At 33.6% G+C, this 21,337-nt stretch overlaps 1 protein-coding gene across 2 annotated transcripts in view; it reads right to left on the bottom strand.

Annotated features, from left to right (window-relative positions):
* CNBD1 (cyclic nucleotide binding domain containing 1) overlaps positions 1 to 21,337 on the bottom strand; it is a 610,026-nt gene that overhangs the window by 257,444 nt on the left and 331,245 nt on the right. For both annotated transcript variants that reach the window (XM_064384348.1, XM_064384347.1), the window contains exon 6: positions 5,211 to 5,404. In XM_064384348.1, coding sequence (XP_064240418.1) covers positions 5,211 to 5,404 — 194 coding nt within the window. The remainder of the gene's footprint in view (positions 1 to 5,210; positions 5,405 to 21,337) is intronic.

The raw sequence follows: 21,337 nt of genomic DNA, 5'->3' as shown, positions 1-21,337 counted from the left end.
CTTCACACATAATAGATTGTAAATGTTTCTTATCAGACATAAAAAGGTGCCAGATTCTTAGCAAACTTTCTCTTGTATCAGGAAAAAGACCAGGAAAGGAAAGGAGATCTTCTACAGAATGTAGATTTTCCCCCACAAAGGACAGCTTTGCAGGGCCATTTCAAAATATGTCAAAGAAATACATTTTGGGGTTAAATACTTCAATGTCTTTCAGGGCCTGCCATCTGTCATGTTGGTATTTTATGGTTACAAAGAGTGTTTTGTCAGTCTTAAGGTTTCTGTTTTAACATTAATACTGGTCAGTTGTGCCTGAATTCCAAAGGGAGGAGGGTATGTCTAACTCCCCTTGTCATTATGGCCTCAACTAGTTTTTCAGGTTAACTTTGTAATGTCCTTGGTTGAGAGGAGGAGTTCATTCAGTTGGCTGGGGGGGTTAGAATTTTATTTTTGATTTATATTCTCTACATATGCTTATTATCTCTGGTGCCCCAACTTATACAAAGAGAGGTAGAACTGCTGCCTTTTCCCATCTTACCAAGAGAATAAATGGTGTAATTACAGCTTCCAAAATGATCACAAATAAATATCATTTTGTTTTTGTAATGCACTAATATTGGTATCTTATTAAACTATTTTATTACATAGGTACAAACTCAGAATACAATCACTGTGTATTTAATGCCCTTGTACTCTCACTCCTAGACCAAAGTAGTGACCCTATAATTATTTTTCCTGCATTAGTATGAGACACCCTGCTAGACACTTTCATTCTTATCCATTCAAAAATCTTCCATGTACAGACTTTCGTGCTGAATGTTACTGTAAGTATAAGATTCAAACTCCAGGCTGGGTGTGGTGGCTCACATCTGTAATCCCAGCACTTTGGGAGGCTGAGGAGGGTGGATCACAAGGTCAGGAGTTCAAGACCAGCCTGGTCAACATAGTGAAACCCTGTCTCTACCAAAAATACAAAAATTAGCCAGGAATGGTGGCATATGCCTGTAGTCCCAGCTACTTAGGAGGCTGAGGCAGGAGAATCACTTGAACCCGGGAGGTGGAGGTTGTGGTGAGCTGAGATTGCACCACTGTACTCTAGCTTGGGTAACAGAGTGAGACTTTGTCTCAAAAAAAAAAAAAAAAAAAGATTCGAAGTCCATAATTTCAAGTAGTGTCTCAAATAAGTGCAAACTCCTTAAACTGTAAATTCAAGATCCTCTTGAGAAATGAGATCAGGAAGTTGACAGCAAAGATTGAAAGATATCTGCTTCATGACAATTTTCAAAGTCCTGAAGTTTTCTTTCTCCTTCACTCCCACTGACATATAGGCTTAGAGTGAGGACAAAGTAAGTTGGTGGAGTACATTTGAAGCTATCCCTTCCCCATCAATTTGGGGGACCCACAAAAAGTATCCAGCTTAAACTGTATGAAAAGAAAACAACCCTGGAGACCTCCCAGAGAGATGAATTGACCCTAAAAAGAGATTCAAGTTGTCACTGCCTGAAGCCAGGGATCAAGAGTGTGGTATTAAAAAGCCCCCTAGGAGGCAACACCCTCTCCACGAACTGCAAAAGGAGCAACACCTGAGAAAATGAGCCTAGATTTGGACATCTAATCACAGAATGTCCTGTTGTCATTTGCCTTTAATTTCCAATGTTTTTCCTTTCCTGACCATGAAGAGCCAGAAAATGAAGTTAGTAAGTAAGAGTATGCAAAATAAGAGAGGGGAATAGACTAATTTAAACTATTCTTCCCACTGCTGGATTCTATGACACAATAAGGCACAAGCTGAGTATCAAGCGTGAAAGTTTGAAATTTTGATATAAAGACAGCACTGAAATTTGTAAGACCAAAAAGAGTGAGGTTATTCATTAATACCTAGGATCTGATTGAGATGCTAGGATCCAGGTATCATGAAATAATAATACTATATCACTTGTTTGAAAAGTTTGGTGTAAAAAACAGGTAACTATTTTATAATTTTACCCTCACTGGGCCCAGCTTGTTGAATATATTAATATATTTTTATCATTTTTTCCACATAGCTCCAAATGTATTTCAAAGACAACTACTATTAACAAACTAGAATGTTCTTTTAATAATTATTGAGAATCTTCAATAATTTGCTTTTATGATTTTGCCAAATTTAATCATAGCAAAAATATATTTTAGTAAAATGTTTTATTGCAAATAACAATATATACTAAATATAGAAGTATATTAATATGAAATACAGAAGAGCATGTGTGCATGTTTGTGTGTGTGTGTATTTTGTCACAGACCATACTATATCTATGCTGAGATGTCTCTAAGAAATTCGAATTTATTATTATAAAGTTGTAAGACTCATTAGAAAAAATAAAAGATTTCAAAGCTATTAAATGCATTAAGTTGGTTATAAATACATGTGTAATGTTTTATCTCTTTCATAATATAATGAAAAACCTTCCTAACTCTAATGAAAAACTTTCAGCTTTAATGTGTAAATCTATGTTGAGAAAATCAAAAAAACAATTTCACTGTATATTTATACTGTACTCATTTTTTTTCCAGTGTGTAGTAAAGAGTAAGAACAGCAGATGCTTGCAACTTTAACAATTTTTATTTAGAACTATACATTATCTTATGAGAAATAAATTTGATCCTTGGATTAGATCTTTTTCACCTTATGTTTGTTATACTCAAAAGATGCCAATTTGTTTACCAAACTGTTGGAGGGTGAAACTGAGGAGTGAAAATGTTATAGCTTTTTTCTTCTTAGTTGTTTGGTTCTCTGTTACAACACAATAAAAAAGCAAGTAATGGTTAAAAAAAAAGCCAAATAAAAAGAGAACGAAAAATATAGCCCTTGATGTGTGCAAAACTACAAAACTCTCCTAGGCACAAATCTTTGGAAGTAGTAGTATTTTTATTTGAAAAAGGCCTACTAAGTAAATACACAAAAAGGCAAATTTTAAAATAGGAAAAGAGCAGGTTGTTTTATAATACCAGCTTCACTCATAATTCCTACAGGGGACAGGGTTAGCAAGGATAATTTAAATTTTTAGTAATATGAAATAAATTTACGAATAATCATATACTTGTCCTTCTGCAAACTTAGCAAACACCACAGAGTTGCTGCAAGTTAAAACCATCTGCCTTGATTTTTTTATTTTTTCAAAATATTTTATTGAAGTAGAAAAAATACTTGATTTAGAGCTTAACTGCCTGCCAGCCAGCTAGCAATACAAGTCCATCACTAGAGTACTGGTAGTCTCTGACATGCCGTATCAGTACCACTGATAAAATTTTAATGACGTTAAGCAGGCATTAGGTACTAGTAGAAGGGAACGCACTGCAAGGTACAATATCTCAGGTGTTTGAGATGTTGTAGAATGAGTAATTATAAGGACCATGGCATAGGATGATTGCTGCTGGGAGCTCTAAGTGCACTAAAGAAATAAAATAAAAAGATAAGGAAAATTAATCACCCATTTAAGATGAATGATCTAATCCAAGGGTTCTTTGGCAGTATATAAAGAAAATCTCACTTTCAACAGTTAGAGGGCAAAATAATCTGAGAATCTGACTTGGTATATAGACAGGTAGGTAAATAGATAATTGGTAGGTAGGTAGGTAGGTAGGTAGATATACATGCATATAGATAGAAATATAATCATATTTATGTTTCTGGAGCTCTGCTATAGCAGTCTCAAGCTCAGCAAGAATTTTTTGTATTTTTTGCTAAAGCTAGGGCCCTGATGAAGAAAAGTGGAGCTCTAAAATTTGAGATAGGGATATTAAACCCTTGATACATAAAATGTCTTCATGGTCACCTGTTACAGAGAAGAAATAGGCAGAATTCCTAAAATGTAGAGTTTTGGTTCAGGTCTGGTTCCCAGTGCTTCACTGGGTCCATAGATCTACCCCATGGGCAACACCCATGGCCCCTAAAAGCATAATTTAAATGGATACTTGGTAGTTGGTAGAGTTTCCACACTGGCTTCTTGGCGTATGCAATAAGAGCTATCACAGTAAAGATTAAGTGGAAGCCTCTGAAACTGCTCTCTACCCTTTTCCCCACTCTGGCCAAGATAAGAAATTGAAAACAATATCACATCGCAGGTGGAATGCCAGAAATTAGTACTGCTCCTAAAGAACTAAAGCAGAAGGCAGATGTGGTGATTCCCATCATGTCCTCATTTAATATACGAGTTTTAACATTAAAAAAATAAAATGGGTTTTTGGAGCCTGGATTCAACTACTAGAAATTCAACCAAGAAATAGCCCTAATTATAACCATTGTGCTAAAAGTGCTATATTTGCAAGAGCATATTAAAATAGCATTAGGTCCATTATATGTGGTCACTAACATGGCAAATGCATTCTTTTCTATCCCTAACAAGAAGACAATCAGAAACATCATTCACTTATGTGAGATGAATAACATACATTTATAGCCCTGTTCATTTTTATCCTTGTCATTCTTTCTGGGTATGACCCATGCTTATTTCTCTTGAACACGATATTAGTTCTAGATTTTTCTGATTGTACCCCACAATGTTAAATTATTTGGCTTTAATTTGTTATTTGACTCTTTTCTACTCTTGACATCTTGGTCACCCTAAATTGAGAATGACTATTAGCCACAATTCTAGTCAATTCAGACCTCTATCCCACATGGAGTATCCAGAGATTCAGAATCATATGGAACTTTTAATTTTAAGACCAGCAGATAGTCTTAAAATACTGTATAGATGCAAAAGATTTTCCTCAATTAACTAATTTCTGATTATAATGAAATTAACTACTTGACTACCTTAGCATTGCTTTTGAGACAAATATAATAAACACACTTAATTCTTGACTTAATGTAAAGGTCCTCCATAATCAATAAGTCTTCTTCCTGTCTCTCCCTCCTCAAATCACCTATTCCCTCTCCTTTACCTGAAACTACTATTCTCCCTCTTTCAGGGATTCAGCCACATCAACCTTGCCTGTTATCAAATACACCACACAAACCCTGCCAGTGGTCAGGATGCTGCTGAAGTCATCCTTTATCAAAAATATTTAATCAAATTTCAATATTAACAATATCATTTATATTCTAAAGGATATATTATCTTAAATATTTCAGAACTCTGAAGATTGGATTTCAATATCTGGAAGAGATAAAGTTTTACAAAAACATGTTACCTTGTTGCTTGTGAAAATAGCAAATACTCCTCCCTTACCATTGAGTCATATGAAGGTAGGTACATCTCAGCAAGTGTAGACTTTTTGAATTTTTCACCCAAAATAAAGCTGGGGAAACTCTGAGGTATGAACGAGACTTGCGAGTCACTTCCTTCCATCAGATTGTAGTAGACTTTTGTTTGAGATCGAGCTAGGCCTTTCAGTATTACATAAAATCCAGCATTTGCAACCACTGAAAAACATAAAGCCAAAACATATACACTGTATGCTCAGGCTCTTTGATATAGATATGACTAATACACATAGTATACTTATGGTACTTTCAATATATTTCTTTCAGTGTATTCTATGACAATAAATTTAATGTAATAGGGATCTACAAATAGTTTACTCAAATAATAAAGGCATGTTTACACATGTGGAGTATTATTTTCAGTTAGTTATATATAGTAGCCTATCCTCTCATATAACTGATATGTTCTAGGTGAAGAAAACACAATACACTTTGGGAGGCCGAGGCGCGTGGATCACGAGGTCAAGAGATCGAGACCATCCTGGTCAACATGGTGAAACCCCGTCTCTACTAAAAATACAAAAAAATTAGCTGGGCATGGTGGCATGTGCCTGTAATCCCAGCTACTCAGGAGGCTGAGGCAGGAGAATTGCCCGAACCCAGGAGGCAGAGGTTGCGGTGAGCCGAGATCGTGCCATTGCACTCCAGCCTGGATAACAAGAGCGAAACTCCATCTCAAAAAAAAAAAAAAAAGAAAGAAAACACAGTAACATATAATTATTAACAGATGTGAGACATTCTGATAAAAATGGGACCAGAAAAGCTCTTCAATAGTTTTTAATATTTATGACCCCCACATACACAAAATGCCATTTTGCCCATTATATATAAGTAACAATATATATCTACCCTTAATTTGCATTTATCTTTGCTCTGGATACGATGATGATCACCTATAGAACTTAATGATGGAGACAGTTTGGACAGGGTAACTGATTATTACTAGAAAGAAGAGATTTTCCATTATCTGTCTTACTCCACAACATACATCTTTAAAATCTGTCATCCAACTCCAATTCCTAAAGTTAAACTGTGTGCCTGTAGGTCTGACAGACATACTCACTTGTGAATATTTCTAACGCAACTTAATTCCAGTTCTTCTGAAGCCTACCCTTTAAACAATAAGGGAGTAAGAATGAGATGGTGTCTTTCTCCATTTCTTATTTATATTATTTCACAAGATTGAATCAAATTACTCAAGTGCTGTCAGGAGATACATTCTTACACTTTGCTTATAAACTTGCTAGAAATAGAAACTTTACAAATTGCATTTTCAGGGATAATCATTTTTTAAAATGTCCTAAAAGTTGTCAAATGCTTGCCATGTCTGCTTTTTTCTAACCTGATTGCTTGTTAGTGTGATTTCTTAGTCACAATTCATACACAGTGACCATGGGAGAGTGATTTTCACGATTCTTTAAAGCAAAGGTTGTTCTTGCTTGGATGCCTGAGCTTAAAATAGATCTTCTAGGCAACACAATACAAGATATCTCATTTTACTGTGCCTTGCTTTTAAGTGCTTCAAAGGTATAGCACTTTTTACACATCAAAGATTTGTACAACCTTGCATCTAGCAAGTCTATCGGCACCATTTTTTCCAATAACATGCTCACTTTGTGTCTCTGTGTCATATTTTGGTAATTCTCACAATTTTTCAGACTATTTCATTATATCTGTTTGGGTAATCTGCCATCAGTGATCATTGATGTTACCACTGATGTCATTGTTTTGGGGCACCACAAACTATGCACATATAAGACAATGAACTTAATTGGTAAATGTTGTGTGTTTTTGGACTGCCCTATTCAATGGCTGTTTCTCCATCTCTCTTCCTGTTCTCAGGCATTTCTACTCCCTTAAACACAACAATGTTAAAATTAGGCCAAATAGTTCTACAATGGCTTCTAAGTGCTCAAGTGAAAAGAAGAGTCTTGTGTCTCTTACTTAGAATCAAGAGATAGAAATGATTAAATCTAGTGAGGAAGGGATGTTGAAAGATGAGATATGCTGAATACTAGATCTGTTATACCAAATAGTAAGCCAAGTTGTGAATGCAAAGGAATGGTTCTCATAGAAATTCAAAAGTGCTATGCCAGTGAACACCTGAATGATAAGAAAGCAAAACAGACTCATTGGTATATTGAGAAAATTTTAGTGGTCTGAATAGATGAAAGTAGACACAACATTCTCTTAAAACCAAAGCCTAATCCAGAGCAAGGCCCTATTACTGTTCAACTTCATGAAAGCTAAGAGAGGGTGAGGAAGCTCCAGAAGAAAAGCTGGGAGCTAGCAGAGTTTGGTTCATGAGTTTTAAGGACAGAAGCCATCTCTGTAATATAAAAGTGCAAGTTGAAGCAGCAAGTGCTGATGTAGAAGTTGCATCAAGTTATCCAGAAGACTAGCTGAGGTCACTGATAAAGGTGGCTACACTAAACAACAGATCTTAAATGTAGATAAAACGGCCTTCTATTGTAAGAAGATGCCATCTAGTACTTTTATAGCTAAAAGAGAGAAGCCAATTCCTGACTTCAAAGTTTCAAAACACAGGTTGATGATGACATACAACTGGTGATGGTGACATGCAGGTCAGCTGACAATGACATGCAGCTGGTGACATTAAGTTGAAGCCAATCCTCATGTACTATTCCAAAAATTCTAGGACCCTTAAGAATTATGCTAAATGTACTCTGCCTGTGCTCTGTAAATGGAACAACAAAGCTTAGATAACAGCATATCTTTTAATAGCATTCTAAACTGAATATCTGAAGCCCACTGTGGAGACCAACTGCTCAGAGAAAGATTCCTTTCAAAATATTACTGCTCACTGACAATGTACCTGGTCACCCAAGAACTCTGATGGAACTGTATAAGGAGACGAATATTGTTTTCATGCCTGCTAACACAACATTCATTCTGCAACCCATCAATCAAGAGGTTATTTTAACTTTTAAGTTTTATTAATTAAGAAATACATTTCATAAGTCTATAGCTACCATAGACATAATTCTTCTGATGGATCTGGGCAAAATAAACTGAAAACCTTCTGAAAAAGATTCATTATTCTAGATGCCATTAAGAACATTTGTGATTCATGAGAGGAGGTCAAAATATCAACACTAACAGAAGTTTGGAAAAAGTTGATTCCAACCTTCATGGATGACTTTGAGGGGTTCAAGACTTTGGTAGAGAAGGAAACTGCAGATGTGGTGGAAACAGCGAGATAACTTGAATTAAAAGTGGAGCTTACTTACAGATGTGACTGAATTGCTGCAATCTCATAGTAAAACTTAAACATATAAGGAACTCCTTATGGATGAACAAAGAAAGTAGTTTCTTTAGATGAAATCTACTTCTGGTGAGTAGGTGTGAATGTTGAAATTAAAAAAAGATTTAGAATATAACATAAACTTAGTTGATAAAACAGTTGGCAGGGTTTGTGAGAACTGACACAAATTGTGAAATAAGTTTTGTGGGTAAAGGAGAAATCTCCTGTAAAAGAAAAAGCCAATTGATGCAGCAAATGTCATTGTCATCTTAAATTGTCACAGCCAAACTGGGCATAGTGTTGTGTGCCTGAAGTTCCAGCTATTCAGGATGCTAAGGAGGGAGGATTGCTTTAGCCCAGGAGTTCAAGTTTAGCCTCGGCAAAAACAACAAGACTCCATCTCTAAAAAGAGAGAGAGAGAGTGCGAAATTGTTGCAGCCATCCCAATCTTCAGCAGCCTCCAGCCTGAATAGCCAGCAGCCGTTAACATTGAGGCAAGACCCTCCACCAGAAAAAGATGAGGATTCACTGAAGGTTCATATGATCATTCGTGTTTTTTGACAATTAAGTATTTTAAATTAAGATATCTATATTTTTAAACATAATGCAATCATGTGCTTAATAGACTACATGATAATGCAAACATAACTTTTATATACACTAGGAAACCAAAAAATGTGTGTGACTCACGTTACCACAATATTCATTTTGTTGCAGTGCTCTGGAACTAAACCTGAAATATCTCTGAGGAATGCCTGTACCATAAATGGATCAAGTGTTACTCTAGGAGGCAGGAGGAGGACTGAGATTTGGTTCCAGTGTTGCATTCATTGTATAATTATGGGAAAAATCACATACTCCTAGGATCAACATCCAGATAAAAGACTGTCGTGCTATGTTATCTAAATGTATTTTAAATGGTTTTATTTTGCCGATTATTCACTGAAATTTTGTGTTGTTGTAGTTACTATTAAAAAGTTTAAATAAATTCTAAAACTAATATACATAACCAAATTTTGCCAATGCAAAGATTATCTTAAAAGTTTTGGCCAATTTAAATAAGTGACATTTTAAAGATATAGATGAAAAAGAATGTATCTAATAATAATAATTAAATTAGTTAACAATAATGTTTAAAACCTCAACTTATATATTACTTTGGAAAAATTGTTTAATATAAAATGCATAAATATTCAAATACCTCACATGAATCTTTTTTAGTTTCTTCATCATCATTCAGATTAGTTCTTTCATCATCCAACACATTTCTCTAAAATCATTATCTTTACTCCAGTTGGTTTGCAATACAGTATATTTTGCATTTTAATGTAAAGAAGTCTCTGAAATTGTATCAGCAGCTACAAGTACTGTAATCATTTGCACAACATTGACAAGTATTTACATAACTTTTTTTTAGCTAATTTTTTAATTTTGTAAAATGCTGAATTTATTGCTAAAAATGCTTTTACAAAATTAAACTTACTGAAAAGGCACAAGAAAAAATAAGAGTCACCCATACTTAGGCAAATCAAAATTTTTCGGGTAAGTGCATTTATTTGGAAACAAGAGAGGAGACTGTAATAACCAAAAGTTTAAAAACTGAAAAAAACAAATATTGGCATGGATGTGAAACATCTAGAATTCTCACACATTGTTGATGGGAATATAAATTACACAATTACTCTGTAAAAATATCTGGCAGTTTTTTATTAAATGAAACATACATCTAACATATGTCCCAGTAATTCGGCTCTTAGGTATTTGTTCGGCAGGAATGAAAGCAGATGTCTAAAAAAGACTTGTACAAGGATGTTACTAGAAGCTTTATCATAATAGCTGAATGCTATAAAAAGCTCAGGTGTCCATCTGGAAGAAAATGTGTAAACAAGCCCTGGTATGTCCATGCAATGGAATACTACTCAGCCATAAAAAGAAATTAACTATTGATTCATCATACAACATGGATAAATCTCAGAAGTATTATGGTGATTGGAAGAAAGCTTTCACAAAAAGGTATGTGCTGCCTGATTTTATTATAAAGTTTTAAATGATTCATGTGAAGCAAATTCATAGCATGACTTTAAAAAAGAAATGAAACAGAGCCATTGCCCCTATGGGATAGACCAGAAACTGGGAAGAAGTATAGAGAACTTTTGGGGTGATGTTAAACTTCTATATCTTGCTAAAGATTTGGGTTACAGTATTTGTCAAAACTCATCAAAGGATACATTTAAGGTATACATATGCACATCACTGTACATAAATTTGGCCTTAAAAAATAAAGTGCCAGAAACAAATATTGAATACTAGATACACTCTGAAGTGTTTTGGGGTGAAATATTCTGATGCTATGACATATCAATTAAATGAAAGATTATGCAAATAGAGAAAAAATTAGAGAAAAAAATTAATATTCACAAGATGACAGCAAATATTGTTTGACTTTTTATTTGTTTTGAAGATTTTACTATATGCCAGACACTATTCTAAACATAACATAACCCTATGAGTCAGGCACTGTGATTGCTTCAACTTTACAACTGAGGAAACTGAAAGCAGTGAAAAATTAAATATCCTTCCCAAGCTTGGTGAGCCACTAGTGGTAGAACCAGTATTTGAAGACAGACAGTGGCAGTTCCACATGACTATACCAGTCTTTGTAATTCGACATAGCATTCTCTCTCTCTTCCCCTCCCCTCGCTGTCTCATTCTTGGTATGTACTGCTTAGGGATATTGCTTCAATTATGATAAAATAACACTATATATGTTACTTAGCATGTTTCATTATCAGTTAAAAAACACATTACAAAGTAAATATATATTCATTTAAAAATTTAATAATATATATGTGTGCCTATGAATACATGTTTATGACACAAACATTATAATACAAAAACAAGTCTAGAAAGAGATTGGGTAGCATCAGTTAGTTGTTCATAAGAGAATGACTTAATGACTTATGTGGCACCTCCCCCACTCTCTCTTCCTTCAGCTCCCAGCCATATGAAGTGCTGGCTCTCATTTTGCCTTCTGCCATGGTTTTAAGTTTCCTGAGACTTAAAAAATAAATCTTTTAAACAGACTTATAAAAAAAAAGACATTGTTAATTACTGAGGAAAATAATAGTGCTTGATTAGAACTGTAAGTATGTATACCTTTCACTAGATAGTCTCCATAAAATATGGGTTAATGTTTTCAGATCTTAATAACAAGCATTCCCTTTGAAATCTGGCACTAGACAAGGATGCCCTCTCTCACCACTCCTATTCAATATAGTATTGGAATTTCTAGACAGAGCAATCAGGCAAGAAAAAGACATAAAGGGTATTCAATTAGGAAAGGAGGAAGTCAAACTGTCTCTATTTGCAGACAACGTGATTGTGTATTTGGAAGACCCCATGGTCTCAGCCCAGAATCTCCTGAAACTGATAAGCAACTTCAGCAAAGTCTCAGGATACAAAATCAATGTGCAAAAATCACAAGCATTCCTATACACCAATAACAGACTTAAAGAGAGCCAAATCAAGAATGAACTGCCATTCACAATTGCTGCAAAGAGAGTAAAATACCTAGGAATACAACTAACAAGGAACGTAAAGGACTTCTTCAAGGAGAACTACAAACCACCGCTCAATGAAATAAGAGAGGACACAAACAGATGGAGAAAAATTCCATGTTCATGGTTAGGAAGAATCAGTATCGTGAAAATGCCATACTGCCCAAAGTAATTTACAGATTCAATGCTATCCCCATCAAGCTACCGATGACCTTCTTCACAGAACTGGAAAAAAACACCTTAAACTTCATATGGAACCAAAAGAGAGCCTGCATAGCCAAGTCAATTCTAAGCAAAAAGAACAAAGTTGGAGGCATCACACTACTGGACTTCAAAGTATACTACAAGGCTACAGTAATCAAAACAGCATGGTACTGGTACCAAAACAGAGATAGAGACCACTGGAAAAGAACAGAGGCCTTGGAGGCAACACCACACATCTACAACCAACCGATCTTTGACAAACCTGACAAAAACAAGCAATGGGGAAAGGATTCCCTGTTTAATAAATGGTGTTGGGAAAACTGGCTAGCCTTGTGCAGAAAGCAGAAACTGGACCCCTTCCTGACACTTTACACTAAAATTAACTCCAGATGGATTAAAGACTTAAACATAAGACCTAACACCATAAAAACCCTAGGAGAAAATCTAGGCAAAACCATTCAGGACATAGGCATAGGCAAGGACTTCATGACCAAAACACCAAAAGCATTGGCAACAAAAGCCAAAATAGACAAATGGGACCTAATCAAACTCCACAGCTTCTGCATGGCAAAAGAAACAGTCATTAGAGTGAATCAGCAACCAATAGAATGGGAAAAAATTTTTGCAATCTACCCATCTGACAAAGGGCTAATATCCAGAATCTACAAGGAACTAAAACAGATTTACAAGAAAAAAACGAGCTCATTCAAAAGTGGGCAAAGGATATGAACAGACACTTTACAAAAGAAGACATATATGAGGTCAACAAACATATGAAAAAATGCTCATCATCACTGGTCATTAGAGAAATGCAAATCAAAACTACATTGAGATACCATCTCACGCCAGTTAGAACGGCGATCATTAAAAAATCTGGAGACAGATGCTGGAGAGGATGTGGAAAAATAGGAACACTTTTACACTGTTGGTGGGAGTGTAAATTAGTTCAACCATTGTGGAAGACAGTGTGGGGATTCTTCAAGGACCTAGAAATAGAAATTCCATTTGACCCAGCAATCCCATTACTGGGTATATATCCAAATGATTATAAATCGTTCTACTATAAGGACACATGCACATGAATGTCCATTGCAGAACTGTTTACAATAGCAAAGACCTGGAACCAACCCAAATGCCCATCGATGATAGACTGGACAGTGAAAATGTGGCACATATACACCATGGAATACTATGCAGCCATAAAAAATGATGAGTTTGTTGTCCTTTGTAGGGACATGGCTGAACCTGGAAACCATCATTCTCAGCAAACTGACATAAGAACAGAAAATCAAACCCTGCATGTTCTCACTCATAGGTGGGTGTTGAACAATGAGAACACATGGACACAGGGAGGGGAGCATCACACACTGGGGTCTGTAGGGGAGAAATGGGGGGGACAGCAGGGGTGCGGAGTTGGGGAGAAATAGCATGGGGAGAAATGCCAGATATAGGGGATGGGGAGGAAGGCAGCAAATCACACTGTGATGTGTGAACCTATGCAACAATCTTGCATGTTCTTCATATGTACCCCAAAACCTAAAATACAATTAAAAAAAGGAAAAAAAATTATATTAATGAATGAAAGGCCTTTAAAAAGAATTAAAAATACTAGTTAGAGAAAGTTTAATCATTTTGATAGTGACTTTTTCAAAGGTTAAAGGCCAAACACAAAGTTTGATGAAAGCAAACATGTTTGTGAATCTTGCTAAAGATTTCCCACTCTCTGGTACAAAAACCTTCAGCTAATTCAGCCATTCTAGAAGGACTCAAATGTTTCAAAGAACTATAATTGGATGAATAAGGTCATACTGTCAGCGGTGAATCCCTCCTTGCCTTATAAAATCGAGTTTAAGTGTTATCTATCTACCAAGGAAGCCATTTCTGACCTCAACCCTGCCCCCATCCAGCCTAATTAACAGGCCTCCTCTGGGATCTTTCTTCACATAATTTTTGCCAAGGCATTCTTTGTTTTCAGTCTCTGCCAGTAGACTGTAACCTCTTGAGAAAAGAAACTCTGACTGCTCTCTGTAACTTCAGCTCATATCACACAGCCTAGATAATTTTAGGCATTTAGCAAAAACACTCGTTGAATAAATGAAAGCTTAATTAATGATCACCATTGTATTTCTCTCTAAAGAATTTTATAAAATATTTGAAGATCAACTGTTTTTTTCCCTTAAAATTCTGTCTATTGAGGAATAAGATAAAACTCTTTGATGGCCAATTTTCTTCTCAGGCCATTAGATGGAAACCTAAGAAAAATATCAGAAAGTTATATAAATTTTAAGCCAGATAAATTAATTCAGCGAATCTCTTTATAAGGTCTAAATGATTGCAGAGACAAGATAACAAAGAATAAATGGCCTTTTCATAGCTTTTATTATATTAAAGAATCTTTGGAAATGGGTTTATTTCTCATGGGTCCAATTTTTCCTCTTGTAAGGTACTAGGAGTGGTTATTTTAAGACAGAAGTCTAATAACCTTGCTTAGAATAATGCAATAACCTGTAGAAGACAATATGCACAGAGAACTGGATATTTATTTTGAGATTAAAAAGCAAATAATGTAAATATTATTAGAAATCTAACTGGAAGGGATATAAAGAAATGTATTTCATTTTATTTTGAGCACAGCATTTCTATTAAAATAGCCCTCAAGTATTGATGCTTTGTGTTCCTAAATAAAAATAAACACTCTTCTGGTACTGTGGAAATTACAAAGGATATAATTATAAGAGGAATGGCAAGGCAAACATCCCTAAATGAGTACATAAAATGATATGAAGGTCTAAAGAAAAAATAAATTGTGTCTGGTGAGAAAGATGTGGAATGACTTTATGAAAAAGAAGCATTTATGATGGATATTGAAATGTAGAGACAATTGTGATTGACAGATATGGAAGGAAAAACATTTGTATAATAGGAAATCAAATGTACAAAACACAGAAGCAGGTAACATGAAGTACTTGATGGTCTTTAATCAGGCTAGGAAGGTTGATAAGGAATAGTGAATTACCCAGTTTGTCAGAAGCACAGTGTAGGAAAAAGTATTTTAAAGAATTCACTTAAGAGCAGGTTGGGACATACTTAGGAGAGCACTGAAAAGTGGAATTATGTTTTAAATAACCAATTACAGAATGTTCAATTAGAATAAAAGAAATACCAATTTTTAGAATGAAGTATGACTGGTTCAATGGCTGACTAGAAGCATCTCACCCACTTATAAGAATCAAAATAGTATATGAGAAAATCATACCTCAAATACATTATCCAAGAGAGAACACTGGAGTTAAACAGCAAAGTGACAGGAAACCCAAATATAAGGATAGAGAAGAAAAAGAGGCAGCATGCTTGGCCAGGACAGCCAGAGCCAGGAATGACTCCCTAATATAGGGATAGGGTAATTTTCAACATTTAAATTATCAAAGCCTTAAAATTTATAATGCAGCAATAGTGGCATTCTCATGTAACATGAGATGATACATTTCTGATCATTTGTAGGCAAGTATCAAGAGATATTAAAATATTCCCACATTTTGATTACTTTTTTAATTTTAGAAATCTGTCATAAATAAATAATCCAAAATACAAGTAAAAATTAGTGTTAGTATATATTAAGGACCACAGTATTTATGATAGGAAACTATCTACAACCTTTTTAAAAAGATTGATCAATTATATCTGTATGACAAAAATATGCAGTTATTTAAAAGTGATGTTTACAGAAATATTAGCAGTCCAATCATGTGAATGTTGAGCTGAGGTAAGGGCTAAAAACCTATGAATTTGAAAATCAGAAGCATATACATTAAAGTCAAATCACAGCAATAAAGAAAAGCTCTCACTGAAAAAATATTTTAAAAATTGCAGAGTTTGGGGAGGTTCCAGGATAACTCTTATAAAGAACAGAAAGAGTGAAGTTGCAGAGACAAGAATGAATCAACTTGTTCATAAAGGACTTTTGCCAGATTCTGGCCTTCTTCTGTGGCTTCATCTCCCTAAAAGGATATCACTAAATCATCCTGGCATGAGGTGACTGCTCAGGGGACTACTGGTAAGGCAAACTGTGAACATTGCAAACTTTTAAAACTGATGCTCTCAATGAAGCCTATTGCAGAGGGAATAAACACAGAAATCAAAAATTGAGAATTCATCATATTTACAGTATTGTTATTTTAAAAACAGTTAAATATTACTGGAGATTGCATAAAGGAAGAATTTATAATTTTTTAATATATAAGTGATTGTTTTTAACAACCAATTAATTATTAACCCTTTAGAAAATCACTAAAACATTTATTTCAAAAATGTTATTTTGCTTAACTTTAAAAGTTTATTCCCAAAGTTTATAAGAATTTATAATTAAATCTTTTTATTGCCTATTGTTTTTAGTATAATAATATAGATATTTTAGACTTGCAAAATATATGAACTAGTGATATATTAAGATACTAGTCAAAATATTAAAGAAGTATGCCAAAGGTACCCAAAATATAGTTAACTCTTGTTATTTCTGTAAGTGATTGTATAAGCACATGACTCTTTTAACATTGTTTGGTTCAAAACTAATGTAGCTATGCCTGATTCCAAACAGTAAGCGTGAATAATAAATATTCAACAGTTTAGAAACTGTGTTTCTTATTTAGTACAATTACGAATTTTACTTGTTCATGACTTGTCCATCCAACTGTTCAGCTATGCTCCAAGTCCGTATTTAGCATTTTACCACTTGCTGATCATCACTGTGTACTTGGAGTTATTATAGAAGTATTCTGGCTATATATATACACACATATATATGGTCTTTAGGCATCCTATCATAGGATGTATTCATTGATTTGTAGTTAAGTTGATAGTATAAGTTGTCTTGAAGGGTATTTAAACATTTCAAGACCACACTGGTGTCAGTATGACCTTACACATCTCTGTGTAATCACATCCACATTAAAGAACTTATGTGCTGATGAGAATCTGTCTTCATTTATATCCCACATTTTCTTTGAGTTCAGTCACATTAATCCTCACCTTTTATAATACTTATTGTATTTTTCAAGTTATTTTTCCAAGATTTAAAGTACTTACTGAATTTATCTTTTTATAGTTGAAGTAATGAAAATGATTTTTGATTTATATTTAGACATTTAAGTCAGTTGTCAAATGACATATGTATGTCTCAGCCTTGTGTATCAATTTGAAGTCAGATTTTAAAATATATACAGATTGATTTGTTATTTTTTATAATTTCTTCAAATATTTTATATTTACATTAAAAATTTCCAGAGAAGAAGAAGTTTGTTATTATTCATAACAATATACTTTAAAATCAAAGCCTTAGTTTTTCAATAAAGCATTTCATTTATTCATTTAAATTCTACTTGTCATCTAAAAGGAATTATTTTCTCAGAGTACAAAAATATAGACAATATTGTTTAAAAAGTTAATAACTATAATGAACATAAATATTATAGGAAAAACTGATGAAGGCAAGAATAAAATTCAATTACAAAACATATTCTGTGAAAGTCTATATATTTGCAATGAGGTAATACTGGATACAGAGACAATTTTAGCTCTGTTTTCCTTACTTTTAAAATATTTCAGTGTTTTAAAATTTGTATCAAAACATATCTTATATATTTTAAATCAAATAGTTTTTAAAGGTTTTCTAATAGCCAACATGTAAGAGGAAATATGATCAGTTACTGGACTCAGTAAATATAAAAAGTCTCAATAACATTGAATTTTTTCCCGAAATTTTACACTGTAGTATAAACATAACTAAGATTTAATTCACTAATAGAATACCCTTTACCAGATATAATAAGCTATTTCTAAGAATTTAAAAATCACTTTTATATGGGAAGATCAAAAGGATGACACTTTGATATGTGGCTGTAGAACTGAGCATTATAACTGTATGATAATCATTAGTTTATCTAGAAGAATGAATGAGTTACATCTATTTCAGATTATCATCTAGCAATAAATATTTTGTTCCTGAATGAACTTTAGATCAGTACTATATATTAAAGGTTACACTGTTGGAAATTAACTCCAATGTTAGTTAATGCATAGATTCACTTATCAACTATGTTTTGAGTAACTATTATATCTAACCACTGAAGATTAAGCTATGTTTCAGATCAAGAGCCGTGTGTGTGTTAGAGTCAGGCTTGCCAGGAGTGGGGAGGAACAAATAGCTTTGGGATGCTGGAGAAGCCACCAGATGTCTGAAAAAGGTGTTATGGTTCTTACACCCATAGGTATTCAGGTGAAGCAGCTAAGAATTTTTTTTACCTCTAAAAATAAATTGAAGCACCTACAACACCAAAAGGTGTTTTTTCTAACCCCGAGTTATACACCATTAAGCTTTTAAACTTTGCTATGAAAAGCCCTAAAACAAAAATCTCAGAAAGGTCTTTTAAAATTTTTTTAGATACCAGTTATTAAGAAATATAAAGTCCAGGTGGTTTTCCACTTTTTCCTATTTTACAATATATCCCTGTATAACCAGATAAATTAGTTTTTCAAGATTTCCAGTATAAGCCAGTTAATCTTGAGAATAATCTACCTAAACAATAATGTGAGCTTTAGAATTGTTGGTTTCTTCAGTCATTCTTTCTGATAATAAATATCATGAACAGTTGACTATTGCAGTTAAACTTCTCTCTCTGGTGAAAAAGATACTTTAACTTACTTCAGACATTAACATTTAACAGTCCCTGTGGCTATTACTTAATAAAAAACATTTACTTTAAAATATGCCAACAATTTTCATGCAATCTTATTTCTTCCAAGCTTGTTGTCTAGCTTAAATTTTGATTGAAGTACATAATGACTCAAAATATTTTTCTGAAATATTTGCTGTGATTCTAATATTGTCATACATATTTTAATCCTAAATGTATCAGTTTTACTAAATCTCCAATTTCATGAGGATAAAACTATCCCCTTGTGAGTACAGAACTGAGTGATGATTTGATCCATTTTCTTATAAAATACAAGATTTTAGCCAATACATTTTGTTTATTTTACATGTTTTTTCTGACTTTTAGTCTATTTATAATGTGCCATATTGGTCTATTTGTAATGTGCCACATAATCACATTTTTTCAATGCTTTTAAGTTTTAAAATAAACACATATTTATTATTTTCCTCTGCCATTAAAAATTATCTTAACTCTCTTACTGGTGTCACTTTTATACAAAGAGTATATTTTGCAGACATTTAAAAGATTAAAATTTACATTGAACATTAAATCCAGGCCAGTGCTATAAAAAGGACATATGACATCAAGAACCATTCTCCTGATAACAGATAACAGGGAAAGAATTAGCATCACCATGCAAGACTGTCCCCACACTAGAAAAGATCATAAAAGCAATAGCACGGATTTCTATAAGCCAGCATTTGAGCAAAGATATTTTAGATTACCCATCAAAACCTGTATCAATTAATGTCACATATTATTCTCATAAAGGCTCTTTGATGATGCATATTAACAAACATGGTTCCTTGATACTGTAGTTTAATTCTATTCATGGAAAAATGTGATTCATGGAAAAGGGTAAAAGAAAGCTAAAGGTTGGCTTCAGAAGACTCAGACTCAAAAAGCTTGGTTCTGCCCTTTATGGGTGTAGAACTAGTAAGATTTTGAAACTTAGAGTCCTCAAACATAGAAAGGGACAGTGACCTCTGTCCTGCACAGCTGAGAAGATTGTCTATCAAAAGACTAATTGTAGTAAAAGGAATGTACACATCATGAAATATTGTTACCCTAATATAAGAGATTATAGAAAATATGTAAGAAATAAATTTCTTTCTCATATGACAGCATTCCACACAGTGTGTTATGCAAAGGTGCTTTCTGAGGGGAGTGGGAAAACACAGGTAAATCATATTTCTGAAGTTGTTTAGTGTACATGTATGATATATTCAATATATGGTGGCATATTGATGTCTTTGATATGCTAATTTTTAAATCACTTACTTTTTTAAAATCATTTCACAAAGTCTGTCTCAGCTAACCCATTTCTAGTGAATTTTTAAAACATCTTTCATGTTTCTCTTTTCATATTAAACAGATTTATTAAAATAAGTTGACTTCAATGACAGGAGCTGGCATGCATTAGTGGTGTCCATTGGTCTCCAATTGACTTTTAAAAGCAATTTTAAAAATAGCTTACATAAGAGAATACTAGTTAGCTATTAAAGGAACAATTAACAGCTCATGAGGTACATACAATAAAGTACATGATGCAATATATCATGAAAACACTATGCTAAGTGAAAGAAGTCAACACAAAAGGTCACATGTTGTATGACTCCATTTATGCAAAATTTTCAGAATAAATAAAACCATAGAAACAGAAAACAAGCTGCTACCAGGGTCTAGGGGAATGGAGAGTGATTGCTTAATGGGCACATGGTTCCATCTTAGGATCATAGAAATTTGGGGGAACTGGATGCTGTGATGGTTCCAAAACATTTTGAATGTGTTAAATGTCACTGGATCGTACACTTTACAAGAGTAACATTACATAAATTTTACCTTAATTTTTAAAAAGGCTTATTAAGAAATTTAAAAGGCTTATTCAATAAAATTCAACCTTTTAAAACATACAATTTTAATTTTTGGTATATATAAAATATGTTGATTCTTATCACAATCTAATGTTAAAATATTTTTATTCTCAAGAGAAATTCTTATGCATCAGCAATCATGCTCCTTACCAGTGTCCCAAAGTTGGCAACCACTATGTTACTTGATGTCCATATGAATTGGCCTATTTTGGAGATTTCATATAAAACCAATCATAAACATGTGGCCTTTTGTGACTGGCTTCTCTTATTTATCATAATGGTTTCAAGACTAATGCAAGTTGTGGCATGTATCAGTACTTCATCCTTTTATCACCGAAATATTTTCTATTATAATGATATGCACATTTTTTTAAAAAGTTCCTTTACCCATTGATGGAAATTTGGTCTTTTTCCACATTATGGCTACTGTGAATAATACTGCTATAAGCTTATACTGCATAAAAATTTTGCATAAATGTATA

Source organism: Aotus nancymaae, unplaced genomic scaffold (genome assembly GCF_030222135.1).
Source record: "Aotus nancymaae isolate 86718 unplaced genomic scaffold, 86718_ANA_hifiasm-v0.15.2.pri h1tg000036l, whole genome shotgun sequence".
Classification (NCBI taxonomy): Eukaryota; Metazoa; Chordata; class Mammalia; order Primates; family Aotidae; genus Aotus; species Aotus nancymaae.
This window is presented reverse-complemented; position numbering and strand designations above follow the sequence as displayed.